The 22,269-nt window shown below is 38.2% G+C and overlaps 1 protein-coding gene across 1 annotated transcript; it reads left to right on the forward strand.

The window, feature by feature from the left end:
* Positions 1-5,175: 5,175 nt before the first annotated feature.
* On the forward strand, positions 5,176-22,116 carry LOC121736095 (putative ammonium transporter 3). The gene is made up of 11 exons (XM_042127162.1): positions 5,176-5,338; positions 11,947-12,033; positions 12,418-12,616; positions 14,552-14,697; positions 15,031-15,194; positions 15,873-15,958; positions 16,238-16,320; positions 16,681-16,830; positions 17,480-17,557; positions 17,981-18,159; positions 21,522-22,116. Exons 1-11 carry the CDS (start codon positions 5,176-5,178, stop codon positions 21,897-21,899), a joined length of 1,713 nt encoding a protein of 570 aa, XP_041983096.1. The 3' UTR covers positions 21,900-22,116.
* Positions 22,117-22,269: the final 153 nt, after the last annotated feature.

Genomic DNA, 22,269 nt, shown 5'->3' on the forward strand with positions numbered 1-22,269 from the left:
CCCCCTAGAGATTCTAAAAAAGTTGCTAAATATAATGCAAACAACGACCACTATAATATTAAAATCTGGTAATAGATGTAAGGCTCGTAGTATAAGTGAAAAGCTTCATGTGCTGTCGACTTTACCTACTACTTTTCTCATTCATAGAGAATGAAAAAAGTATGTTTTGTAGTAGGTAAAGTCAACTTGCCCCCCCTGCGCCATCGGCTGGCGACGCCCTTGAGTAACAACCTCCGACTTCCGAGGAACATGCACTAGGCTCTACGGCGTAGAATCACTATGGGTTGAGGTCTAATATACCGTGGACGCTATCACATTTTTTCACAAAAATCAGCGATTTTCAGGTACCATTTTAAAGAATTAGGAGTCACACTGCGAGGATATTTTGGTTTCAAATTAAAGATAATATATTCATCTCCACGTCTACAGTCTATAAAAAATTTATAACCGCATACAAAATTTTCACATAAAATATACGTTTTAACCATCACAATAATCGCAAAAGATTAAAAAAATGAGATTTGATTAGGTACCATTTTAGCTAAATACACTGAACTAAGGAAAATAAATATACAAAAAAATTGTTGTTTAATTAGTCCCCTGTACGAATAGCTAAATATTTTATATAAAAATAAATAACATTTACATTTATAATAAGAAAAATAATAAACGCTCTCAAATTTCTTCATACATTTTCGCCCTATCAAGAACGCGGCGAGCGTCGTAAGTTCGTAACCGCCACTGTACAAGGTGCGCTGATATTAAATGTTATTTTAATGTGCTTAACGTCGATATTCGTACTGACCTGCTAATTTTGTAATAATTTTATAGAGCGCGGCTCTTGACTCGGAGGTCGTGGGTTCGATTCCCGGGTTGGAAATATGTTATTTCCAAGTTTGGTTAGGACAATACAGGCTGATCACCTGATTGTCTGAGTTCTGACAAGTAAGAATATTATGATCCATGCGTCGGATGGCATGTAAAATGTCGGTCCTGCGCCTGATCTCTCGCCAGTCGTGTCGGTCTTCCGTCCCACTGGGTTATGAGAGTAAAGGAACGCTCTTGTGTACTGCGCACACACTTGGGCACTATAAAATTACTACTGCGTAACTGGCCTGGTTTCAATGAAACCGGCCACCGTCACCGAAACCGGTGTGGGAGTTATTAAGAGCCCATATGACCCTAACTTGACTACATACATTAACCTAGATCTCAAAATCTGTAAGGTCTAGAAAACTGATTTTTTGACACAAGTAACTTCAGTTCATAAAGATTAAATACTCAAGACGAAAACACGATTACTCAAAAAATGCTCGATAGTTTCTTTTTTACAAAAAATCTTGTTTTAGACACATTTTTGCTTGGATCTTCGAAGTTTGCTGTCTTTTCTTTAATATTTTTTAATATCTAAAAAGGTATTGATAAAACCTAAATTTGCTCAAAACACTTTTTTCATAATCATTATAGTTCGTCTTTTATTCAAGTAAAACTAACTTGGCGATGATTCCGCGCCGTCCTTTTTCACCTGGCATATGAAAGACGGGCGTGAGTGTGAAGAGAGAAGGACGATGTTTGATTTTTAGAGTCAGGTGAGCTCTTAATGAGGAAATTGATTTTTATACAGTTGACGGGCCTATGTCATTTTGTTGTGGTCTGTCGGTTGGGCTTGATATACCGCGACCAAATTACATCGGTCCACCATCTCCCTAAGAACCAACTTCTTTGTAGTAGGTATGTACTACCAGAGAAATTGATTCCTAGGCAGATGGGTGACCTACGTCTGCCTACGTAGTTTGGTCGCGTTATGTTAAACTCAGCCGACAGATCACGATTAACATTGAATTGCACTGACCTCCATTATACAAGTATGCTGGAAATATGATACTCTTTGAAATGACAGCTATTTTTTGTGCCTATTTGAAGCGGAATTAGAGCCCCCAATGCGGGGGAAGAGAACTAAATCTGACGTAAAAATGACGTTTGAAAGTCGCCATATTGGCACTGATAGCAATAGTGAGAGTACTTGGAACTAATACTAGTGATGACAACTGTTGTTATTGGTTGTGGTTACGTCAGATTTAGTTCTTTTCCACCGCATTGGGGGCGCTGATTCCGCTTTAAATAGGCACAAAATAGCTGTCATTTCAAAGAGTAGGTGGGTATCATAATATTAAGTCCAGCGTACCTACTTGTATAATGGAGGTCAGTGTGGAATTGACATGATCCGACCAAATGACGTTGGTCTGTCAACTGCCTAGGAATCAATTTCCTCGATGGTAATAATTAACTAATTACATCATTACATAATATACGTCGATGATAAACAATGTCTAAAAAATCTAATACCCGTGTGGTTTTTTATGACTAATTGTACATTTATGACTAATGTACAATTAGTCATAAATTATTGTCTAAATTACGTCCACTTTTGCGATTAAAAATACATAGGTAGGTATCAAATATTCTGCATAGACTAAGATACTGATGACTAGTGAAGTTCTAGATTTTCTTTTAGAAGAGAATATGAGAACTTTCCGCGTGAGATCTTTCCGACGATCGTGAATCGAGGGGCTGAATGAGTGATAATTTTAACTTAAGTATATACTTACCTATTTTATTAATGTATTTAAAAAAATATACGTGCACGTAGAGAAAAGTAATAAAATGGTATGTAATTGATTTTCACAGCCGCGCCGACACCACATTTACGTTATCATAAACCGATTGATCGTGTTCAAATAGGCAACAAATATTTTAAATGATTTTAGTATATTTATTCAGAAAGATGTCACTTATAATAAATACTTTAGCACCTTTTTTTATCGTTGGGGGAATGCATTTGACGCATCCCGGGGCCTAGGGAGGACCACCGAGGTATGTGGGACTCCCCGGGGCGGACGTAATGTCCGCACCCGGGACTACCCACTAAAACCCCAACGGTGTTCCTGCTCCTGAAGGTGGGACTACGGGAAACGCGTGATACACGACCGCAGCCCCACCACCTCTGCCTCTTTGGGCTCCACTCGTGGATTACTTTAGTACCTAACCTACTTAGATTTTACGCCAAAGCCTACGGAAACATTGCATTTGCACTTTGTCGGAATAAATAATAAATTCCAAATTTATACATAAGTAGTCTACTTATGTATAAATTTGGAATCTAAACTGCTCTGCCGAATCAGTTCAGTTGTTTTTGCATGAAAAAGTAACAAGTGTATGCACTTAGGTATAAATAAAGGACGAAGGTACAATAATTTCAAAATCATATACAAATTGGAAATGTTTTATGGAGTAGTAGTATAGCACCAGATCTTGAACTATATTTACGTGGTGGAGAGACTGGAGGGTGGCATGGCGATGACGTATCTCTAAGTTAGTACGTTTTAAAGGTTATGTAGGAAAGACCTGACAGCGAATGAAGTGCTTACTAGAAAACAGATCAAAGTACAAAAATACTAACTTTGATATTGGATTTTTAAACCTATTCTTATATTAATCTAGCGCAGAAAAGATCAAAGTATAATATTATGATCAGTGCAGGCTAGAAATAAAATTCTAATAAGATACCTATAAGTAGGTACTTAATAGCATTCTATATAATTAATGTTGATGTCTCGTAGGAACAGGGCTTCAAATACCGGTATTTTTTCATAACGTTATTGCTTCAAGGGCATAGATAACGGTATGAAAATTTACCCGATACTAGAAATAACGGTAAAATTGGAATTAATATCGGTAAATGTTATAACGGTAAATAGGATTTATAACGGTAAATATATGTTCTTTTATAACGTTACCTTTTGTAAAATAAGTGCTTAATTTAATCAGTCAATTCAGTATGCAGTATGCACAAAATTAAACTAGACGACGTGTCTGGTGACCAGTAGGTATATATTATAGGAAAAATGACGTCTAATGAGAATGACATGGTCAGTACTCAGTAGTTCAGTGCTCAGTATCTTTGTTCAAATATTATGAATTTATGGTTTGTATAGTAAATTATTGTATTGTCAGCACATGAGCCGCCAGAGCCCGCCGGGGACCTGCGGAGCGGTCTTTTTGCCCTTGGTGTGCGTTGGTAATACATATTATAAGATTTTCTTTGTGCTTTCGTTCGCGGCGAAATTGACCGGTCCGCCCCGCCCCGTCATGTGCAAAGCGCCTCTGATCCGACGGGCTACGCTCCTTAAAATATTCTCCGTGTTATAATACCTACATATTTTGTAAATGCTATCATATAATTTTGTGCTTCCTTTTTTAAATGTGTTGATATTTTTAACTACAGTCTACAAAATATATATGTATAAAAACTTAGAATTCTAGTAATAAATACTAGAGACATACAAATAATTATCCATATTTTGCCAATCCCCCGAATTCGCCACAATTAAAACAAGTAAATAAATACGGACATAGGTACCTTGCATAATTTTCTGCATTCATTGACTAAACAAATTGCAGCACCATCTTGACTTGTTAAGTCAAAGTTTTTTTTATGAAAATAAGGGGGCGAGCAAACGGGTCACCTGATGGAAAGCAACTTCCGTCACCCATGGACACTCGCAGCATCAGAAGAGCTGCAGGTGCGTTGCCGGCCTTTTAAGAGGGAATAGGGTAGTAGGGGAGGGTAGGGAAGAGAAGGGAAGGGAATAGGGGAGGGGATTATGCCTCCGGTAAACTCACTCACTCGGCGAAACACACCGCAAGCGCTGTTTCACGCCGGTTTTCTATGAGAACGTGGTATTTCTCCGGTCGAGCTCTATCTCGATCGATATCTCTCCCACGTATATAAAAACTGGTGCTCGGAAGTCGGAAGTTGGGCTGCGAGTGAAATTTGGTGCACGACGCATACCGCATACCTGATACCAGAAAATATCGTTATATTTACCGGTATTTTCATAACGATATTTTTTGGTTATGTTACTAGATATCGATAAAAAAAATACCGTTATCTGGCTACCATTATGAAAATACCGGTACGTAACGATATTTTTTCGGATATTCGATAACGTTATGAAGCCCTGCGTAGGAATCCATCACATATACTAAATTAAGAAACATGAAAACAGATAAAAAAGACCATGTAGTTCTTCATCTCCTAGTTTTTTGTTCTGGTTTAAAAAGTTAACAATAGAATTCTTTATTCGAATTTTCAAACGCCGTTCCAAAATCAAAATGGAAAACAACTGGACGGGCGAATCCCCGCGTATGGAGTCCATTGAGCTACAATCCAACCTCACCAACACCTCAGTCAGCCTGCAGGAGAACTTCCAAATCGACCTGGAAGACACCAACTGGATTCTGACCTCCTCCTTTATCATCTTCACCATGCAAACCGGTACGTTATCTGTCACCTAGTTATATTAATTTCTATCACGTGAATAGATTAGTGACGTTGAAAATACCGAATAATGTTTGTATCCATGTGTCAGGACTCAGGAAAAGAATCTTGTACCTTTTCTCTGGGCATACTAATGGCAACAGGTAGGTACTTACTTGATTTTTTCTCAAAGTTATAATTATGTGTATTTTAATATTTAATAATAATATTAAAATAAAATAAAAAAATAGGGACGCTCCCACACAAAAACACAATTTTTGGCCTGATTTTGCTCTATAATGGTACGGAACCCTTCGCGCTCGAGTCCGACTCGCACTTGGCCGATTATTTTCTAGTTTGTGGCATTGGCCTAAGGAAGTTAAAACTGTAGCACAACTGTTATGAAATCCAGAGTAAAGACTAAAGAGGATACTTCCTACGTTATATTACTATTTACCTCAATAAATAAAATTATTAACCTTGTGTTTGAACTGTTATTACTTATTACTTATTACCATGCAAATTGAAACACAGGTATTACCTAGATATTAAGAATCATATATAAGTTATATTTTCTACCTTTACTAAATCCTACAATAAAAATAAAAATAATCAGATCTAAGTCTATAGAATAAGTGCAAAAGCGACGTTAAAGACGTAAAGTCCCTCTTTTAGGGATCTCAACACTTACGTCATTTCTTTGAAAATCCGAATCCAAAAAACGATAATATTACGATTTACAATTTCCTACAAGTTATTCTGTATCGCGAATGTACAGGTTTTATTTAATAGCGCTGAAAACATTTTAGTATTTTATTCTCGTCCGACAGTAGCCGCGTTCAAACGTATTCCGAATTTGAATATGAATTTTAAAATTCGAATATTCTCTTGCGTTTTTTGTAACAAATAGAAGTTTTTGAATTTTTTGTGTTTGTACCTAAATATTTTGCATGCATTAAAGTAAAAAAAATGTTAATATAAGTAAAGGAAAATTATTTTTATCCCAATATAAAAGGAATTATTTTTATGTATTGGCAAAATGGAGCCAAATCAAACTTTGACGTCCGAAGTCCTGCGTTCGACGCAACTTTTTAATTCGACAGTGAATTTACAGAAAAGTTTTGAAATAGAAGTAGGGGATCCTAGCTGGATTTTATTATGTTCCTTCATGATCTTCACTATGCAAACTGGTAAGTTATATTATATATAAAAAATATTATGAACCTTCTAATTCAATTACAAAATAACTGTATCTTACCAAAAAAAAGTAAAACAGTAAAAATTAAAATCAGACCAATATTTTTTTACTTAAAGTAAGTATTTACTTAGTAATTAGACGTAGGCTCTACAAAACATTTATTTCCAAAACAAGAGCTCTATCTTGCTCTACCTGCTACCATCCAATACCATCGCTACATGTTCGAAAATTTTGTTTGTTTTTAGGGTTCCGTACCCAAAGGGGACCCTATTACTGAAACTTCTATGTCTGTCCGTCTGTCTGTCTGTCTGTCTCCAGGCTCTATCTAAAAAACCGCTGTAGCTAGACTTCTAAAATTTTCACAGATTGTGTATATCTGTTGCCGCTATAACAACAAATACTTACCTACTAACAAAAAAAATAAAGTTAATATTTAAGGGGGGCTCCCACACAACAAACTTGATTTTTCTTTTTCTTTTTTTGCTCGTAATTCATAATGGCAACAGGTAAACACTTGAAATATTCATAAAATCCTTAATTATATTCGTACTTTATATGAATATTTAATACTAAATTTAAAATAAAATAAATAATTAAGGGGGCCTCCCATATAAAAAACACAATTTTTTCGCTCATTAACGTTACGGACCCCTTCGTGCGCGAGTCCGTCTCGCACTTGGCCGATTATTTTTATTTCAAATGCGGTTTGTTTGCGGCTACAAAAAGTTTTGTAGTTACAATAAAAAAGTCACTTGATTAATACAAAAGATTTTAATGCGATTATCACAATAATAACGTGTAGTTTTTCCACCGAATCGATTTTGCTTATCATTATCATATCTTATATCTTTAAACGAGCAATTCTTGTATATATATATAATTGGAATCTCGGAATCGGCTCCAACGATTTTCATGAAATTTAGTATATAGGGGGTTTCGGGGGCCATAAATCGATTTAGCTAGGAATCATTTTCAGAAAATGTCATTTTATTCGAGTTTTATCGAATACCGAGCAAAGCTCGGTCAAATAGCTAGTAATCATTATGCTCTTAAAGTAAGTACATATTATTTTATTGCAATTCACGAGTTAAGTGACCCTGGGAATTCCAACATTTTAGGTGCTGAATGGGCAACATTTTATTTTACAGACGACTGCTAAGTATTTTTTCAATGTAGGAAATATTGTAATAAATTATGTACTTAGTACCTACTTAGAGTACTTAGTAAGATTGTACGAAGGACCTTGACCTAAATGGTTCTTTTTTAGGGTTCCGTACCGAAAGGGTAAAAATGGGACCCTATTACTAAGACTTCAATGTCTGTGCGTCTGTCTCTCTGTGTGTGTCTGTGCGTCTCCAGGCTGTAACTCAAGAACCGCTATAGCTAGACTTCTGAAATTTTCACAGATTGTGTATATCTGTTGCCGCTATAACAACAGATACTAAAAACAAAATAAAAGGAGGGCTCCCATACAACAAACGTGATATTTTAGGTATTTTTTGGTCGTAATCAATAACGGCAATACATAGGCACTTGAAATATTCACGAAATAGGTACTCTATTTTATTTGCACTTTAGTAATTTATAATAAAATTTAATAAATGAAACAATTAAGGCTCCCATACAAAAAAAAAACCGGCCAAGTGCGAGTCGGACTCGCGCACCGAGGGTTCCGTACAAACCTGCAAGGTTTACAAAGTTCGTTCATTACGACAATCGAGTCATAACTATGGTATTTTTATTGCAAAATGAAATTCATAACATTACAATGGGGAAAGATGGAGGAGCATAAATTTAAGACAAAGATCTCTTTATCGTTTAAGTAATAGCTCTACGCGTTCATGAGGAAAAAAGTAATAAGTTTATATTTATTAAAAAATATATATTTTGTAATGTAACTAAAAATTTAAGGTTTTCGGAATTTTTCCTTTATGTGTGCTATAAAACGTTGCTTCATGCCAAATTTCAAGATTCTAGGTCGACTGGAAGTACCCTTTAGGTTTTGATTCCCTTGCGAGTACTTGCGAGTTTCAAAATATGCAGCTTAAATTGCTGTTTCTTTTGATTGCGTTGACATAGAAGTTTGATTTTGTTACAGCTTAAAGGTATTATAGACCTGAGTATTTGGTATGAATTTCAATTTAATACCTCTACGCGTTTATGAGGAAATGGGTAGTAAGTTTAAAATTATTAAAAAAAAATATATTATGTGATGTAACTAAAAATTTATGGTTTTCGTAATTTTTCCTTTATCTATGCTATAAGACGTTGCTTCGTACCAAATTTCAAGATTCTGAGTTCACGGGAAGCACCCTGTAGGTTTTGATTCCCTTGCAAGTGTCGAAAATTTGCGGCATAAACGGCTGTATCTTTTGATTGCGTTGGCTTAGAAGTTTGATTTTTTCACAGCTTCAAGGGACAGTAGACCTGAGTAATTGATATAAATTTCAGCTTCATACCTCCACGCGTTCCTGAGAAAAAGGGTCTTGACAGACGGACGGACGGACAGACGGACAACAAAGTGATCCTATAAGGGTTCCGTTTTTTCCTTTTGAGGTACGGAACCCTAAAAAACACAATTTTCAGTCTTTTTTTGCTCTATTGTGGTACGGAAGCCTTCGTGCGCGAATTCAACTCGCACTTGGCCGATTTTTTATCGCTTTGTCCAGATTATAACAGCGGTTTCATTTAAATTATTATAGTTTATAACACTTGCCAATTTGTAAAATCCTATAAGTCTGACCGAGACACCGACATAGTCTACTATGCCACTCGCTAAATAAGTATAAGTAAATAATACCCTTATCTGACGTAGGTAGTCGGGTAAAATTGCCCAAAAAAAAGAGGCTGCACTTCGTGCAATGACACACTTTAGACCTGCCGACCTCGTGAAACCTGTTGATACAATAAAAATCTGGTAATTATGTTAACTCTTACTGAGAATTCTGATTATTTGCACGAGGAAATGCCGTGACGCATTTTAGAGGGCACCCAAATGGAATATATTTTTTATTTTTTTTATTATCCGAAAAGGTAATTCCGAATTAGCAAAAACACCAAAGCTGAAAGCAAATATAATAAAATGACCAGTAAACCTTTTCCGACCGACTTGTGGGCTCTTGTGGGTATGTAAGAAATAAATGACGTTATGTAGATATTATAAATGCAGAAAGATGCTTAATGCTTATTGTTTTGTTATTGTTTTGTTATTGTTAGAAAGAATTGACATTATGTAATGTTGTAGATAATAATTATGCTTAGGGCTTATACGGCTAAAGAAAACTTTAGATCGAATTAGCAGTGTTAACTGTTAAGCCTTTTTTTATATGCTCCCCCAACGGATTAGGGCGATCTACCGGGGTATGGTACTCCGCAGCACCCTGGGCGCCGAAGAAATCTCGTCCAGGGCGCTGGTAGGTAATGCTAAAACCGGCACTGGTGCTCCACTCCCCGCTTAAGGCAGAGTTGCGAGTACGATAGATCCTACCACAACTCTACCAGCGATTGTCCACATTGAGCAGACCTCACATTTATGATGTAGCGGATGTGGGGCCTCTATGGAGGTCAGAGCTGATCAGAAAATGTGTAATTCGGAAACGTGAATGATATAATATTATGTCCTACACACTCTACAGAGAGTAGGTACCTATAGTACACTAATATTATAAAGCGGAAGAGTTTGTTAGTTAATTTGTTTGAACGCGCTAATCTCAAGAACTACTGGTCCGATTTGAAAAATTCTTTCAGTGTTAGATAGTCCATTTATCGAGGAAGGCTATAGACTATATTTTATCACGCTAAGACTAGCAGGAGCGAGGAAATAGAGGAAAGTATGAAAAAAACGGGAGAAATTATTTGAAAGGGTTAATATGATAGAACCATAAAATGTTCTAAGTAATTGTAGATCTTATAAATATCTACAAAAAAGTCCGCGACACACTTACGCTAAGGTACCAGCGCGGTAATCTCAGGAACTACTGGTCCGATTTGAAAAATTCTTTCAGTGTTAGATAGCTCAGTTATTGAGGAAGGCAATAGGCTACATTTTATCACGCTAAAACTAATAGGAGCGAAGAAATAGAGGAAAATGTGGAAAAAACGGGGGAAATTATTTGAAAGGGCTTATTTGAACGCGCTAATCTCAGGAACTACTGGTCCGATTTGAAAAATTATTTCAATGTTAGATAGTCCATTTGTCGAGGAAGGCTATAGGCTATATTTTATCACGCTAAGACTAATAGGAAAGAAGAAATAGAGGAAAGTATGAAAAAAACGGGAGAAATTATTTGAAAGGGTTAATATGATAGAACCATAAAATGTTCTAAGTAATTGTAGATCTTATAAATATCTACAAAAAAGTCCGCGACACACTTACGCTAAGGTACCAGCTTACCTTAGCGTAAGTTCTATATCAAGGATCTCAGAACTTTTCCGGACTGGTAGCGACTTCAAAAGTACGAAGATTGAGTACTTACAGAAATACATAGTAGAGGTTTAGGCGAAGTCTGAAGACGGCACTATAATAACGAATAAGAATTATTTAATTCTTTTTAGATTATTTTTAAGAATATTACTTTTGTTTTTACCTTGGAAGCCGGTTTTAATTTTTTGTTAAAAAATAATAATCTGTACGACATCTTCATTCGACGACATCAGTGAAAACATCTGTGGTGAAAACAGTTCGCAGTTGTATCATGTATTCCACACTTAAAATGTCACATTCTGTGAAGGTTTAGAAGAAGCTAGATAAATCGAGTTATCGGGCCCTTTTTTATGACGTAGGGGAATCGCTTTATGCTTTGCCCGGGTTGTGGATGTGCCTAAGATAAGGAGAAGAACCCCGGGAGTATGTGGGACTGGCCGGCGAGAAGCGCCAAACCTACCTACCAAAACCACCTGCGATTTCGGCTATAGGGCCCTATAATTATTATATTATGCTCTAACCAAATAGCATTTTCAAAGATCGCAGGACATAGCGCGTTTTGCGCATTACTTTTTTTACATTTACCGGAGGCCCAATCCCCTAACCGTAACCTATTCCCTTCCCTACCCTCCCCTATTCCCTTCCCTTCCCATCCCTACCCTCCCCTATTACCCTATTCCCTCTTAAGAGGCCGGCAACGCACCTGCAGCTCTTCTGATGCTGCGAGTGTCCATGGGCGACGGAAGTTGCTTTCCATCAGGTGACCCGTTTGCTCGTTTGCCCCCTTATTTCATATTAAAAAAAAACTCACGAGAAGTTCCACATCATACACGTGACAGAACTAAAACTAACTTCTCGATTTACTTGCTCTTTGTGATAAAACAAATATTACGTATTTTTTTTCAATGAGCTGTTGATAATTCGTGTATGTGCAGTGAGCATAATATGTGTGGGAGAAATATGTATGTGTGTGTGGTTAGTAGTAATATAATGCTGTCGTTCCAGGCTTTGGTATGCTGGAATCTGGCTGCGTATCGATAAAAAATGAAGCCAACATTATGATGAAGAATATGGCAGACATCTCCCTCGGTGGTAAGTGTCTAAGAATCAATACCCAAAAATTTACTTCGCACCCGATTCCATGTGTTTTCTTTTAACGAAGTGTCTATTCAATTTCGGCGTGTTATAAAATGTACTTTTAATGGGCCTTTACATTCAGCCACTGCCGCTGTTCCACGCGCTGCCGGCAATATTGCGCAAATGACTATTTATATTCTCGCACTGCCCACTTCCCAGCCCCATAGGGCTGAATGTAAACGTCCCATAATTATAGTCCAATTGAACCGATGCGTTCATCGAAGTCAGGCAAGCGATTCAATCAGTTCTCTGACACATTCCACGCGTTTCCAATGGAAATTGCCCTGTGACTGGGAAAGTTCTTATTCTTTAGAAATCCCAAATTCCCTCCTTCACCAGGTCTAACCTACTGGATCTTCGGGTACGGGCTCTCCTACGGCGAGGGCAAATGGTCAAACCCGGTCGTCGGAGTGGGAGATTTTCTGGTGGACCCACCTGTAGGAGACGCGCTCATGGGGCCGGTGTTCGCGTCATTCCTCTTCCAGCTAAGCTTTGCGACAACAGCCACTACCATCGTCAGCGGGGCTATGGCTGAGAGGTAATTGGTTGAGCATGTATGATGTAGGACGTAGAAGTGCGAAGAAGTTAATTGGAATCTCGGAATCGGCTCCAACGATTTTCATGAAATTTAGTATATAGGGGGTTTCGGGGGCGATAAATCGATCTAGCTAGGAATCATTTTCAGAAAATGTCTTTTTATTCGTGTTTTATCGATAATCGATAAACTGAAAAATATGACTCTTCCTGACATCTATTGGCGAATAATAATACTATTTTGTGAGCAACTAATTGTTTTAACGACCAGCAGATGGCGTTATTAAGTAACACGAAATCAATGAGAATTCGCTATACCGAGCAAAGCTCGGTCATCCAGGTACTCTATATTAAAGTGTCTATCACAGAAGTAGACTAGTGTGTGCGAACTTTTTATTGCTAGCCTTGCCAGTCAGCTCTTTGCTTGAGCCAGCTTACTATCTTACAGGAAAAGATAGCCTTTATTAGGATAACTACAATTTTGTTTAAACAATTAAATATTCTTATTGTTAGGATAGTAATAATAATAATAATAACGTTTATTCAACAGTATGACACAGCATTACACTACAATAACAAATTACACGTTACAATCCAAAGAAGGAAATTAAACATCACATACGCAAAAGACACAAAATTATAAAAAAGAGAAAATAAAAAAGAAGGAATAATTAATGAGACACGGTGATAACTGATAAGACAGCAGGACGTATGCATAACATAAGGATGTAAACAATGGGGACATCCCCATAGTGCCTAAGGGTCAGCCATACGAGTAGTGTATTGTTATGTCTATTGTTGAAAAGGATACCACTCAGGCTTATTACCGTGGTGTACACCACAGTGCCTGGTGTTATGTGGTTCCTAATAACAGTCATCTAGAAATAGGGACAGATATGCACTCAGCGTTAACATTTTAACGTAAAAAAATTGTATTTTAAATATTACTTATATAATCATTATACATTCCATAAAGTTACATAATACGATGATATCAAAAGAAAATAAAATAACAAATAAATAGATAGGTATTATTTATGAAGCAACGCGCGTGACTCATTGCTAGCTAAGCTATGGCATGATTTACGGCTATCCCAGCCCCCGCCGCCCGTGCCCCTCGTAAAACCCGTGCACTCACCATAACGCATATGGTTGTTGCATGGGGTAGGTGCACCGCGCGCGCAGGGCTATCGGTTACCGCTAATATACCTCAGCAACGAACAATATATGTAGTGTAGGTCTATTATTATTAATAAGTAATAACAATAATAATATAATATATGTAATACAGTAATGGTACAACGAGATGTACTAATGTAGTAGGCGGTGTAGGTTAAATCTTCTTTTCCCTATAAGATATAATTTGACCCTAAATAAGGAAAATGTAGCGAATTATCTCACGACGCGAGTTCCGACAGCGCGGACCAAGAGCGCCAAGGTTCAGAGAAGGTTGTTGTCAAGGAGTTCAATTTTATCAGTAACTAGGAAGAGAAAAATAGACATTTTTAATTCGCACGTATTTAAATGAAAGTTACAAAGACGTCGTTAAAAAAGTAAACCATTTAAGCAGCCTTATGAAACCCTAGTTTTGTTTTATCAACAAACCCTTAGATAAATGATAGGTCTCACGCGCGCGGTCGTAGCGCACGCGCGAGACCAATCATTCATCTAAGAACAAACTCTTAAATATTAAAATATATTATGTATAAGCCACGGAGCTAATCCGTGGTATAAGCAACCTCATATACCTTAATTTTGCATCCGTTTACCTAACTTCTAAGAACGTCTTTAGGTAAGCGAATTTGCATTTAGTTTAATCAGTATCTAAACAGATGGCAAAAGAAGGCCAACTCAGAATGTTATTAGATAATTAATATAATATGATTCTATTTTATGCCGACCAGCAACTCTCATAAGATCAAATATACCCTCTGCGCAGGTGCAACTTCAAGGCTTACTGCCTGTTCTCATTCCTGAACACGGTGGTGTACTGCGTGCCGGCGGGCTGGGTGTGGGGAGAACACGGCTTCCTCAATAAGCTAGGCGCTGTAGATATCGCCGGCTCTGGACCTGTACATCTTATAGGTGAGTCACCAAAGTTCCTGAATAACTGTGAACAGGTTTCTACAGAAAGGTTTTGGCTCTTTAGGGCACTGCGACAAACGATCCATCTTCCGAACTCCATAAAAAAGTGATAAAGGACTCTTTTTTGGTACACTTGGACTAAATTATTGTGATTTACATATTTTAGCATTCTTTAATTATTAACATTGTTGTAATCTTAAGTTCTTAACATTGCTTTTATTACGATGATTCGCGTTAATCATCTTTTATCACTCCCCAGCGTTAGCTACAGAGCATGAGCATTATTGTATCTTTTTCTGATGTTTTTAGCATTTAATTTATGTTTTCCTCTAGGCGGTTCGTCGGCATTTGCCTCAGCGCTTATGCTGGGCCCACGGTTGGGTCGGTACGCGCACGGCACCGCGCCACTGCCGCTGGGCAATCCTGTCAACGCCATCATGGGCACCTTCGTGTTATGGTGGGGCTGGCTTGCCTTCAACTCCGGGAGTACTTATGGGGTATGTATCCAGAAAGGCTAAGATGGAATGGGCATCAATGGCTGATGCAATATTTCCTTGGTCTTGGCTTTGCTTATTTGTCTTCGTAATGTCCTAAGTTAATCATTAGGTACTCTAGACAAGAATCATTTTTGTAGCCATAGACACATACAAGTGATACACTCAGAAGCAGTAATTATTTTTAAATAGCTAGATATTAAGAATATAATATGCCAATGCGTAGTCGAGCCCTGAAACAGCTATTTCAAAGGCTGACTTTGAAAACAACGTATCATGAATAATAATGGCATTTAGAAGGAATTAGTCTGAAATCGAATTGTTTACAACTCGCATAATTCCACCGTGATTGAACTTAAACGACGCCATTTTAAAATTAGATGAGCTGAACAAAATGGCGGCAATTTCACGCGCACGCTAGCGCGGGTAATTGTTCTGGATAATGAGCTGAAATTAGCATAATTACTGCAAGTTAGTTTTAGAATAAGAAATATTGGACATATTACATTTAATTTTTCAGAACACCTGCCATAATAATATATCATACCAGGGTATGAAAAACTTTAGCGACGGAAATGTGATTAAGTAATTTACAATCCATATAGTTGATCAAAACAGCCTAAGAGCACTACAATGGACAGACAAAGAGAGTTGATTCTAACATGATTCTTCTTTGTATAGGTAAGCGGGGCGAAGTGGCAATACGCAGCGCGCGCGTCGGTTATGACGATGATGGGTTCTTGTGGTGGTGGTGTATTCGGTATACTGTAAGTATTAGGTATGGGTATTTTAATTAAAAATTCTAGCTTTTTAAAAGGGGCATATCGTGATAAGACGTGCCTACATAAAATGTTTGGTCTGTGGTTTGGTCTAGGAAATTTTAGATTTGACAATTTATATTTTTGAATTTGGATGGTGTAACCATAGACCTAATATATACTAGGTTTATAGGTGTAACATTTTTTTGTCAAGTAGGTCCTATGCATAATTCGTATGCTACGTTTTAAAATAAAGTTATAGTGTCCAGAGCTGTTGAACTATTACAGGTTCACCATGATCAAGAACAAAGGCAGAGCTGACGTGATGGAGTTGATCAACAGTGTTCTGGGGTCCCTTGTAGCTGTTACTGGTAACTTTCTTGAAACTAACTTTTTTTTTATTAAGACCAGAGAATAGAAATACGTGAGAGGCTGTCTTAACTTTGGCTTCTTTTGATTTATGACTTTCTGAATCACTAAAATTCTCTTAACTTTATAATCTTTTCATCTAAAGGCAGCGCGAATTATACCTATGGGTACCTATTTAGACCACGCATAACTTTTATTAGAAAACACGAAAACGACGATTTTGACCATTATATTTAATATCCGTATTATTTACTTCGAGATTGGTCACATTGTAATAAAAAGCTCCATCTGGTGATGGGTCATCGAGGGAACTTTTTATCTACTTTTTATGAAGACTTCTTAAATATTATTTCTCTTTCTAGCTGGGTGCTTCCTGTACCGAGCATGGGAGGCTCTGGTCATCGGAGCTATAGGAGCGCTGGTCACGTCACTGGCCGGGCCCCTCATAGACCGGCTGCGGGTCGATGATCCTGTCGGTGCCTCGGCCGTCCACGGCGCAGCTGGGCTTTGGGGTAACATTATATCAGTCTTCATTGCTTATTCAGTATAGTTTGCGTGTTTCTGTTTGCTATAGGTACGCCATTTATTGTTCAATTTGCTAGGAGGCTAAGACTAAGGCCGGCCATGGACCGCATCTTGCAGTCGAAACCGTCTGCAAAATGCGGTCGCCGCGTGCGGGACCGTCTGATAAAGAGCGTTCGCGTTGGCACCGATCGCTCAAGAACTGCTCGAGCATTCCGTGTATTGCGGATATGAATTTAGTATGACAACAACATGGCGCGATGAACTAGACGCAGTTGATTAGCAGTTGATAAAGAGTAGCAAAATACAGCAAGTGATAAAGACATGTGGAAGGAAAGAGGGGAGGCCTTTGCCCAGCAGTGGGACACCGTCGGCTATTATTAATAATAATAATAATGAAATCAACAGATCGCCGTGTGGGAACCGCATTTTGTAGTCGGTTTCGACTGCAAGATGCGGTCCGTCTATGGCCGGTCTTAGTAGCAAAGAATCCTATGAATGTCAAAATTGGCTTAGAGTGAGCCTTTTTCTAGACGTGACGTATGCTGTTTATTGATTTCTAAACGCGAATAAACCGTAACTGCACATAGGCCAGCAAGTGTGCGTGTCTTTAAAAATAAATCATCTGTTTGCTTTCAGGCGTGATAGCAGTTGGCCTCTTCGCTGACAATCCCATACCCATGGAAACCACCAACGGCAGATCCGGCCTGTTCAAAGGTAAAACATAGGCTAATCTTTATTCTTGCAACCACCGAGTATCATTATTTTAATGCAAAATTTATTTTTTTGAAATCGCTGGTCGAATTTTTGATCTGATTGTCTGACAAGTAAGATGATCCATGCGTCAGATGGGCAGTTGGTCCTGCGCTCATGTTTCATATTTTATGTTAAGCAAGGCGCATTTGCATTTAATTATAAAAGTGATCGCACATTTATCGCGCCAAATGCACCGAATTTTAGAACTAGTTGTATAAAATGATGTGAAACCTCATTTGTCCGCACCATACGCGCCGCATTTCGTGATCTATGCGACGCTGCTGACAAGTGAGCGATCAGCTTAGTAGTTAATTTTTTGTATCAGTTAAATGTTAAGTTATTTTCATAGCCATTTAGCTGCATACAATCCATTTCGCTCTCCAGGAGGCGGCTGGTACCTCCTCGGCGTGCAGACGCTCATGGCGGTATGTCTGATGGCGTGGGCACTATCAGTGACGATGCTGCTGCTGTGGATCATTGACAAGGTGCTGCCGATACGCATGGACCCATATGAAGAGTTGCTGGGCGCTGACTTGACTGATCATAGAATACGACATGGGAATGTGAGTATATAATAATAGCTCCCACACCGGTTTCGGTGACAGTGGCTTGCAATGACACCAGGCCAGTTACACAGGAGTAATTTTTATAGTGCCGAAGTGTGTGCGCAGTACACAAGAGCACCCTCTCTTCCTTTATTTTCATGACCCAGTGGGCCGGCGACCGACACAACTAGCGAGAGATCAGGCGCAGGACCAACTGTTTACATGCCCATCCGACGCATGGATCATCTTACTTGTCAGACAATCAGACGATCAGCCTGCATTGTCCTAACCAAACTTGGAAATAACACATTTCCACCGCGGTAATCGAACCCACGACCTCCGGGTCAAGAGCCACGCTCTAAACCACTGGACCACGGAGGCGATCATCGATTAAATATATAGTCTAAGTTAAAGAGTTATACTTCATCGGTAAGACCGACCTACAACTTCATTCTGGCAATAAATGAATGATTGGGTAATCTGATCTTATCTAATTTGAATCAAACCTATAGCGAGCGTAGACTTAAGAAGCTTATTAGCTATGACGATATAGGACCTATTTCGACCTCGCTAAAAACATTTCCGAGGACGTTGGAATCGAAATCGTTTCGAGCAACTTTTCTTAGACACCATAAGAACATGAGCTGTGCGGGTCTCTTTCTGTAGACTTCTTTTAAGCGAGCTGTGACATCTTGACCAGTTTACGTTACTTTTCTAAAGCACGGTTGATCCGTTGAGGTTTCAACATTATCACTGCCACTGCTTAAGTTTATAATATGCTGGGTGGTTGGATCTTGACATCTCTACGCAACTTTTCTTATGCTAGCTTCTTACGGCGCGTAATATCACGAGACGCGCCGCACCATATGAAGAAGGTGGCTCGTGGTGGCGCTGGCTGGCTCGAGCAGGCGCATCTGATCCGATTAAAATGCGGCTCGTGATATAAGGCTGCGTTTCCACTAAAGCGGAGCGGAGCTTAGCGGTGCCCGAATTGACCAATCGTGCTATTCCAGCGGAATGACAGCAAAGATTTCGAGCACGGTGATTGGTCAATTCGGCACCGCTAAGCTCCGCTCCGCTTCAGTGGAAACGCAGCCTTACGCGCCACGAGAACGGGTAGCGCGGACTTGCCTGTTGGCTCGTACTCGCTCGTACAAATCGGCTCGGCGCAGCGCGGCTCGGAGAAGCCAGTATTAGATACTGTTACTACCATCAGGTGGGCGTATCTCGAGCCGTATCAGCGTTACGGCCCTACCACCGCTCCCCCAGCATAGAGTTGCTGGGAACTATGGGAATCAACAGCGGACATAAGCTTGTCGTTCAAAAACTACGAAAGGTTATGCATGTTCGTGTGGTAGATTGTTTGTGACTGTTAGATTCCACTGGCCACTGTACAGTACTTGTAGAGAAGTCGAACGGCACGTAGATTGAGACACAATTCGCCTAACATTCCTGCATCGCGCTATCGAAGTTTTCTGAGCGCGTCAGTATATATGCGACAGCTGAAATGTATCACGTGGGCTCCGGCCTGACCGAGCATAACACCTCGCTGGGTCAGAAGATCTTCCTTTGGCCACCACGCACACATCCCAGTCTCATCACATTGTTCTTCATGAATCATGAACATATATAATACTAGCGGCCCGGCCCGGCTTCGCACGGGTGGACATTGGTTTTTAAATTATTTTTTTTAAATAAAGGTAGTCAATCTTTAAGTTAAGCAGAACATAAAAATAGTTTACATTATTTAGCCTGCAACTACTATATTATAATTATTATGTAGGTACATATAACACATTTTTATTGTATTTTTTTTTATATTTTTATATTTTAAGTGTTTGATTATTTTATCCTTACCTGCAGAACTATAAGACTATAGTACATCACTTTGCGATAAGTAAGTATAGTCTATAATTTATAAAGCATAAGCAAGAAGGAATATTTTGGTAGATTTTTCACACAATTATTAACACTTAATACGGTTCCCTTTTTTCTCTCATTAAATATAGCCTATATTCAGCAGAAATAGTGTGGATTAAAAAATATGCATTAATACTTCCATCGTGCATCGGCATCGTGGGTATCGCAGACACAATAGATCTTCAATTGTTATGCTGGCAGCCGGCTGCCGCTATTGGAGATTTATAGTTAAAGAAATTAATTAATTATAATAGCAATCAAAAATAATAGTCATTCAAAACTTATTTTAAAAAGTTCTAAAAATATTACTTTCGTAGTCATAACTTTTAAAGCTTTTTTGAAATTAGGATTATAATAATGAAGCACGATAGTCTATATCAAATCAATAAAGCAGCACCCGGCTGTCGCATAACTATTGAAAATCTATTGTGTCTGCGATTTCCACGATCGAGGTAATATTTACGTGGACTCTCCGGGCGAGTCTGTGGCACTGATAATTAAATCTCTCCCCTACCGCACGCACACCCGCGCATCGCGCCTTGACGCCCAATTCGCAACGTGCAGCAGAAATCGTAATATTTTAATTTCGCCATAACATTAAAACCAAACGTCCAATTTTAATCATTCAAAGACCAAATATTATCTACATTAACTGTACTTAGTGATGAAATAATTTATTTTGATAAGGGTCAATAGCATGATTTAAATAAACGCATTTAAATATAGTCCAAAAAAAATTCTAGATTTTTTAATAAAAAAATGGTTATTGTGCCTCACTCAACATAGATAGGTATAGTGTGTCGCGGACTTTTTTGTAGATATTTAAAAGATCTATAATTACTTAGAACATTTTATGCCTCTATCTTTTATAGTTTAGGCAGCGTACGCAAAATAAGTAACTTTTCTGGTTGATTTTTTAAACCTTGCGTCCGAAAATCCCAAATATCTTACGGAACCTTATATTTTTCCAAAATAAAAATTAGCCTATGTTCAGCAGAAATAATGCAGGATTCCAATGGTAAAAGAATTTTTCAAATCGGTCCAGTAGTTTCGGAGCCTATTCGACTCAAACAAACAAACAAACAAACAAAAAATCAAATCTTTCCTCTTTATAATAGTAGTGTAGATAATGTATACTGTTATTTCGCTTTAATTGTTGCATTTTTTATTATCGTTTTTGTTTCTTTGTTTTTTTTTTTTTGTTTTAGTACTTTTTAGTTGTTGTTAGATGGCATAATCCTGTATATCTTGCATGGTGGAAAAGTTTACATGGACAACAATATTTCAGTTTTAGCCGAGTTTGTTTTAAGTTGCAATTCGTACGTCGCGGTCGATCGTTGGTTTTTGCTTCTGTTCTTTGCAGCAACATCTTTATTTTTATTTCTTATCCACAACATCTGTTTTCTTATTAAGCTAACATTAGGTTTCTTTAAACACCTTAAAATCAAATTTAATTTCAGATCCGTGACCTTCAGCTGCTGAATCACCACAAATTCACCAACAAAGGGTTCGACGAATTGACAGAACCGAACGTTTTCAAAAACAACGGCTTTTTGAACAAACGACCTGGCAACCCCGAGAACGACTTACACAAAGCAATCGACTCGATGTCCCACGAAATTGGCAACCCTAAAAAGGAAACGGAAATACTTGGTATCCTTCCTGAAGGAATAAAAGGGAAACGGTTAAAAGAATTGACTGAGAGTGAGCGCGCTCAGTGCGAAGAGTTCGGTGCTAGCGAAGATAGATTTAGACATAAGTTTACTAAGGACCATTATAAGAGGGATCAAATAAGGGGGGACCTGCCCACTCCTCCCACTGTTGCGTGGGTCGAATAACCGACTATTACCTATAGTCCGGTCGCAGAGCGCTTAGAAATTCGAAACCAATCACTACTTGTGTCTTTCCTTTGCGATAGCAATATTTTTGGATGAGTGTCAAAGAGACGAGCGATAGATCGATGTACGAACTTCTATCTAATTCGCGACCGGACTTTAGAATCTAGAAACCTAAAAAGATTTACAGTAACGTATCTTTAATATACCATAAATTGTTTGTCTGTGTTTATTTAAGTATAGTTTCTAGTCTTATAAATTATAATATTTTACCATGTAAAAATCTAAAGACATCGTCTTTTCTTGTTAAAGTACAAATTCTTTTAACTAATAATAGGCCTTGTGTTAAAAAAATAATTTTAAAAAGCCCTGT

This window comes from Aricia agestis, chromosome 2 (genome assembly GCF_905147365.1).
Source record: "Aricia agestis chromosome 2, ilAriAges1.1, whole genome shotgun sequence".
NCBI classification, from domain to species: Eukaryota; Metazoa; Arthropoda; class Insecta; order Lepidoptera; family Lycaenidae; genus Aricia; species Aricia agestis.